Source organism: Micropterus salmoides, unplaced genomic scaffold (genome assembly GCF_014851395.1).
Source record: "Micropterus salmoides isolate LMB-PRFRI ecotype aquatic unplaced genomic scaffold, ASM1485139v1 Ms_hic_scaffold_6, whole genome shotgun sequence".
NCBI lineage: Eukaryota > Metazoa > Chordata > Actinopteri > Centrarchiformes > Centrarchidae > Micropterus > Micropterus salmoides.
Window position 1 is genome coordinate 12,371,497 of NW_024044348.1, and position 7,277 is coordinate 12,378,773.

Here is a 7,277-nt window from a genome sequence, read left to right on the forward strand (position 1 = left end):
ATCACATAACACTTACTTCTCTGTATTGTACCACACACACACTTACCATTACCTTAGTCATTGCCTGGTACTGGGCTTCCTGTCTTCAGTGGGATCAAAAGTCTGTGAAGCAGTTATTGCCCAGATTCAAAGAATTTTGACCTCAACTGTAATTCAGAAAACTTTCAAGTCATGTTTTGTGGAAAACAAATGTACTGCCCATGTTTTAAAATGTAACTAGTTTAACAGAAAACATGTGATTAACAAATTTAACAGTTTGTACTTAATGACAGAAACATTGTGTAATAGAGCTGATGACTTATATCTGCTGAATGTGAGTAATGTGTTACAAAGATGTCTTTTTGAAAAATGCTGCTGTTTGAATCCAGTACAAGAAATGCACCTATGTGAATGAAAGGCCAAAAATCTACATTAAAAATGATGCTGAATTTTCCTGGTGAAAAAGCTGAAACAAGCGTGCGCATGCTAGATTCTTACAGGTGCTGGACAGAAAAACAAGTATGTCTGACAATCACATGTATATGGCGCTAATAAATAATGAAGTGTACATGCCCTGTTTCTACCTAATGAACTTTCTGAAAATCAACAGGTTTATTAATTCTGCAGGTTTAATATTGATGAACAGGAGTACAGATTTCAAATGGCTTAGATAAACATCCTCTGGTGCTTTATTAATTTCATTGAATCATTTGAAAGAATTGATTGCCTCTGTGGCGACAAGTGGCCCACCGCAAGGAAACCCTGATCTCTCAGGTCACCAACTCCCGGCGCTCTTAGTGTATTATGAATTCAGATACCACTTAGAAAAAACGTTGACCTCTTAAAACAAGCTAATTTCAATACTAAGTACTGGCCTAACCGTCAGTATTAAATGTCTAACTCTAGATTCAAAAGTTTCCTAGTCCCTTCTTCCTCTCTCACTTTAGATTCCAGAGAGTAGGGCACTAAACACATAACCTGGAATTCTTAAACAAAATTATACATATACACAAATGAAAATCCATTTTAAATACATATAATATACATATATACATATAATATACATATATACACATAATATAGATTCAAATGATGAAAACTCTTGACCCTCCTGTTATCTTCACACCACCTTTCATGCTTCCCTTCATGTGAGCGAGGTACACGCATGTGTCCTCAGGGATGCCTCTTAAGGGTTGCGATACCAGCAAGAGCAGACGCTTCCTTTTTACTGGAAATCAACATCTAATCTGAAATCTGAACATGTACAACCATAAGTCTCTGGAGGCCAAGCAAAGGTCAGGGCTCAAGAGACTGCAGAGACACATTAAATATAATATAAATATAAGATAGTATTTCAGACAACAATTATCAGTTAAAACACAGGCCATCAGAGTTAAAGCACAGGCGACTCATGTTACTATATGTGTCCAGGCAATCAAGTGGTCTTTATGAAGGCCCCTCAAGAACCAGAAACAGTAGCTACCAGTGTCCTTTTCTTCACATTTATCTCATTCTCACAACACCTGTCATCATAGTCTTTCTCATATAACATTGATGTGTGCTTAACGTGTTTGAATTATTGTTAGATTTGCGTCCAACCGCTGGCACAATGCAGAGTGTGTGAACAGTCCAGGTGCTGCTCCAGCTTTTGTCAGAGTTTAAAAGGCAGCTACTAGCTGTGTCATAGATAGGTTTGCCTTCATCATCCTATTTCCTTTTACTGTGCGCATTCATTGTTCATCCTTTTGTAATGTCCCCTATACTTAATCTTTCTATTTGCCTCTGAAGAAGCATCATACAGCCCAAATATTGCTGTGCCTTAACAATCAGCTTCATTAATGCGTTCAGGAAAGATGAGAAGTAATAGAAGAGAATGTTGTTTGTATCAACTCTGAGAACATTATTTTTACCCTTTTGTGAGAGAGCAGTGCTGTTTTAGAGGTGTATGATGCAAATATATACTTTATATATCATTGGAGTCAAATCTTCTGGCCAGGCCTTGAATATATTAAAAAAAATAGTTTGTCATTTTGGGAAATATGCTTAGTTGCTTTCTCTGCAAGAGTTAGACAAGAAGATTGATACCACTCTCATCTGTACCATATAGTGTGGCAAATAAATAGAGCTGTAGCCATCAATCAATTAGCTTAGCTTAGCACAAAGTCTGCAGGAAAAAGCTACTCTGGCTCTGTCCAAAGGTAACAAAATTCACTTACCAGCACCTCTAAAGCTCATTAGTTAACACATTGTATGTAGCGTATCCATATAAAAACAAAAGTGTAAAAACAACAACCCTAGACATATTTCCCAACATGTGGATCTGCTAGTAAGTGTTTTCACATCTATACTTTTCAGACTGTCTGAAAGTTCAGGTGTCTGTAGCAGAACTTTGTTTTTCTGCTTTTGCTTCTTTTCTACTCTGATTATTAATTTCAATACCTTTAAAATGTATCTCCTAACTCTTTGGAGGGGACCTGAACTTTAGGTTGGAAAATTAGCTCCACCTCAACCAGCTACAACAGTAAAATGGTATGTGCATTGATGCATCAGTAGGTCTTTTACCAATATAATAACGTCAGGCCATCAGTGTGACCAATAAATGTCACCCCCAACCACTCCCGCCCCCCACCACAAACATGACATGGGGAAGAGACATGGACAAATTGCATTAGGCACTTTCAGGAATTCCACTAAACACCTGACACTACCTCAAAGGTATTCATATTGTATATATGTATCTTTGTGTGTGTGATTGCATTATGTTTGTATAATGTTTGTAATACATTCCAAACATGTTTCTAAATGTATGACAAGTTATAGAAAATATATATTTTAGATACATAGGAAGTATATGATTTTATATTGCACATAAAATAATTACACCTGACATTTTCTCTCTATATAGAGAATGTGTGTTCAGGAGCCAAAGGATTGATGTATATTGCACAAAGAATATTTCAATATTGTTACATAAACTGTCAGTTATACTGTTAAAAATATTGTACTATTGTGCTAAATACAGTTCCATGTTTCTGAGATGTGATTAAATAAATCATTACCACCAGAGGAGGGCAAATATTTAGTGCAAATGTGGAGTTAAAAGGCGATGCGAGCAACGATTCAAATGATGGAAAGAACATGTGAAGGGCATTTGTTTGGTGGTTGAAATGCGTCACCAACTAAGGGCGTGTTCTTCACAACAGGGTCTATATAGTTCTGTCATCTCGGCCACTGAATACACAAAGCATCATTGCAGCCACCTGTTACACGCAACAAATTAACTTAAAGAGCTCTCATCTAAAAAAAATGCAGGCTGAGGAATACAATCGCAGAGGTAATAATTAGGTTCTATTTTACTATATACTGACTTGTTTTGTCTGTGCTGTTGTATTTCTTTATTTATAAAAATAGCCAAGGATGACGATTGATACATTTTAATAAGAATATCATTCCAGCTGTTACAGTATCTGTTACTGATCAGGTAAGGAGCTGGTAGACTACATCACACAGTACTTGGGCACCATCAGGGAGAGGAGGGTGATTCCAGATGTGAAGCCAGGTTACATGAAGGACCTTCTTCCTGACACTGCACCTGCAGAGCCGGAGGACTGGGAAAGTATCTTCAACGACATTGAGAAAGTCATCATGCCAGGAGTAGGTTCCTACTGTCTTCCATCATCATATCAGAAATGTGAAACTATGGCAAGGAAGCATGTGTTTTCATACCTTTTTCCCCCAGGTGGTTCACTGGCAGAGTCCTCACATGCATGCCTACTACCCGAGTCTGACTTCATGGCCCTCTATGCTCGGGGACATGCTGGCCGATGCCATCAACTGTGTTGGATTCACCTGGGTGAGGGGACAACCTGCACTATTTTCTCCACTACGCTACCTAAAAACAACAAAAACATCGCAATAACAAAGTCATGCCAATCCAAATTAATTATATTGGTTATCTTTGGTTTTGAACAGGCCTCCAGCCCTGCATGTACAGAATTGGAAATGAATGTGATGGACTGGTTGTGTAAAGCACTGGGGCTCCCCTCCTTCTTCCTGCATCACCATCCTGGCAGCAGAGGTGGAGGCATACTGCAGGTTACAACACCTTGATCTGTTTATTTTAAACCCAAAATCTTCATACAGTTGTCTCTGCGCTAAAAGGGAGCTTATTATCTTTCTCTTCTACCTGATTCTCCTGTTAGAGCACTGTCAGTGAGAGTACACTGGTTGCTCTGCTGGCAGCCAGGAAAGACAGAATTTTGCAGCTGCGGGCTGAGCTTGACCAGGAAGTGGACGACTCTGTCCTAAATTCGAGACTTGTGGCCTACGCTTCAGATCAGGTCAGTGTTACCACTTCTTTCACAATAACTAACACAATCAACCAGATAAAACTGATTTGATGTGCAACTGCTTTTATAGGCTCACTCCTCAGTTGAGAAGGCAGGTCTGATCTCTCTGGTGAAGATCAGGTTTCTGCCCACTGATGAGCAGTTGTCTCTGAGAGGAGAAACTTTGAAACAAGCCATACAAGAAGACAGGAGGAGGGGACTGGTCCCTTTCATGGTAGGTATTGGACACTGGTGGGTATCATGGAGGTAAGGCTGTGTTTATGTGGAGATTTTAAGAATCATACCAGTGTTTACCAGTGTTTTTTCATGTTTAAACTATTTTAAGCAAGGAGGAATTATTTATCTCTTTCATGTCGGTGCATTTAAGGAAAATCCAATATCCACTCCATTACATTTACCTGTTACTAGTTACTTCACAAAAAAGTATTTTACAAAATACATACAAGCATATAAAATACAATATATTCATTATAATTATGAATAAAGATTAACCTAGTGATTTCGGACCTTTTTGGTTTGTGAATCCTCATATAAAAGCAGTGTCTAGTTGTGGCTCCTTGTCACATTTCAAATAGACATTTCCTCTGTAGACTTCTCAGATGATTTACATTAAACAATGCTTTGGTCTCAAAGAGGGAAACTCTAATATTCTAAAAAAGAAAAAAGAAAAAGCAAAGCTTAGGAAAAAGTCTGAAAAAGTGATAAAAACGTGTGTATCAGAACTTTGTTTTTTCCTCTTTTCAGTTGTGTGCAACTTTAGGAACCACAGGAGTGTGTGCCTTTGACAATCTATCTGAACTGGGACCAGTCTGTACGTCTTCAAATTTACTCCCCACAATGTCTGCTTTAACACTGGCTGTAAAATCAAAATATTGTGTTGTTCCATTGGGATGCATTAGGAGAATTACAGTACTTTAAATATTTTCTACAGGTGCAGAAGAGGGACTGTGGCTCCATGTTGATGCTGCGTACGCTGGCTCAGCCTACTTCTGTCCTGAGCTCCGCTGGTCCCTGGAGGGCATTGAATTTGCTCACTCTTTTGTCTTTAACCCTTCCAAGTGGATGATGGTCCATTTTGACTGCACAGCTTTCTGGTGAGAAAGAACACTGAAGCCTTATCTCACCTCTATAGAAATAAACAGTATCACTGAAATTAGATCTGAAATTAAATACCAATAAATCCAAATTCAATGTGAAAGATGCTTGTTGGTTGGTAATATGGTTTAACATTGTTTTCTCAGGGTGAAGGATAAATACAAGCTCCAACAGACGTTCACTGTTGATCCCATTTACCTCAGACATGAAAACTCACAGGCAGCCACAGATTTTATGGTATGATACTGACATGTCTTCACCAAATTAAAGATTAAATTATCATAGTGAATCATTTTGTGCAATCTTACAACTCTTTCATGTTATCCAGCATTGGCAAATTCCCCTGAGTCGACGTTTCCGTTCTCTCAAACTCTGGTTTGTTATGCGCTCCTTTGGACTGAAAAACCTCCAGGCTCATATCAGACATGTAAGTGGCATTAAGTTCTCTGCAAATTGTTATAAGAATAAATATGAGATATTGTCAGATGAGAGAATTCTATGGTAACCCACATAATTTTATTTGTTTTTAAGTTCTCAGAATTGACATGTAAATGTATTCTGTCTTTTTTAGGGGATTGAGATGGCAAAGCTCTTGGAGTCTCACATAAGAAATGACCCAAATTTTGAGGTTCCTGCTGAGAGGCACCTTGGCCTAGTGGTCTTCTGTCTGAAAGTATGTAGCACACATTTAGACTATCTACACAGCAAACTACTAAAATTTTAAATTGAGTTTTATCTTTGTTAAGCAACATGTCTGGCTAATCATTGTTGTGATGTAAGACTTCCCTGTCACACCTTGTTCAAAGGTCAACAAGCACAGGTGAAGGGCAGATCAATATCTGTGATCATTAAAAAGAGCAGAAACCTTGAACTGATTTTGTTTGGAAGCTTTGGAGTTTTTTGGCCCTGCAACATTTATGAATATATTAAGTGATTTTATTTTATTCTAGGGAGGAAATGCTTTGACCCAGGAGCTGTTGAGAAGACTGACCCGGTCAGGCACCATGTACCTCATCCCTGCAGACATTCACACCAAACGCATCATCCGATTTACGGTGACCTCGCAGTTTACTACCGCAGAGGACATCCTTAAGGACTGGAGCACCATCTCCAAAATGGGTTCCACTCTTCTGGCTGAGAATAATGCAGGCCAACCAAAATCAGGGAAAGATGAGGTGTTAGGGTCTGATGGAAACCCAGAATCAGATACCAGTTCTGAGGAGAGAGAGAACGCTGCCTCCATGCTGGAGAAGGCTGAAGTGGAGCTGTGGATTGACAAGGTTTGGACTCGATCTAGGAGGCCAATGCGCTCCCTTAGCTGCAACAGCGAGCCTCTGCCTTACACTTACATTGGGCCGCTGTCTGGCAATGACTTTGAAACAAGGCCTAGCCTTAAAGATGCTGCAGGTACCCTCCCCACTCCATCAATGACAGGATCCGGCCCTGTGTTTAAGATTACAGACACGCCGTCAAATCTTCTGGGTAAACAAGTCCTTAAAAAGCTGACGAAGTTTTACAGTGTGCCCAGTTTCTGCAACCAGTGGGTGCAGTGTGGCCGCCACCAGCTGTGCTGCCCTCTGAAGGTTTCACAGGCAGCTCAAAAACACTTGTCCTCAACCTGCAGAAGAATGAACTGTATGTCTTCTTCTCCTGTAGCCAGCACAGCTCCTGCACCAACTCCTCTGGAAACTGCCACAGCACCTAAGCACCTGTAATGACCTTGAAAGCAGTGTACAGTAGCTCATACACACACTGCCATTGATAATGAAGCAATTTACTACTATACCAGGTGTGATGGCGCTAAACCAGCACTGTCAGATCTTGGCAAATTGAAGATCACTATCTAACTGTGTC

At 39.6% G+C, this 7,277-nt stretch overlaps 1 protein-coding gene across 1 annotated transcript; it reads left to right on the forward strand.

Moving 5' to 3' along the window:
- Window positions 1–3,234: 3,234 nt before the first annotated feature.
- hdc (histidine decarboxylase) lies at window positions 3,235–7,174 on the forward strand. The gene is made up of 12 exons (XM_038702196.1): window positions 3,235–3,313; window positions 3,461–3,633; window positions 3,719–3,832; window positions 3,952–4,074; window positions 4,182–4,319; window positions 4,399–4,542; window positions 5,073–5,139; window positions 5,260–5,422; window positions 5,570–5,660; window positions 5,752–5,850; window positions 5,995–6,096; window positions 6,374–7,174. Exons 1-12 carry the CDS (start codon window positions 3,286–3,288, stop codon window positions 7,136–7,138), a joined length of 2,007 nt encoding a protein of 668 aa, XP_038558124.1. The 5' UTR covers window positions 3,235–3,285; the 3' UTR covers window positions 7,139–7,174.
- The last annotated feature ends 103 nt before the right edge of the window (window positions 7,175–7,277 follow it).

What these genes read in the sequence shown, in the direction of transcription:
- hdc (XM_038702196.1), top strand. Translation starts at nt 3,286, where the DNA reads ATGCAGGCTGAGGAATACAATCGCAGAG. An exon ending in GAGGTGGAGGCATACTGCAG is followed by an intron (nt 4,075 to 4,181) that starts GTTACAACACCT and finishes TTCTCCTGTTAG; the next exon opens with AGCACTGTCAGTGAGAGTAC. An exon ending in AGGCAGCCACAGATTTTATG is followed by an intron (nt 5,661 to 5,751) that starts GTATGATACTGA and finishes CATGTTATCCAG; the next exon opens with CATTGGCAAATTCCCCTGAG.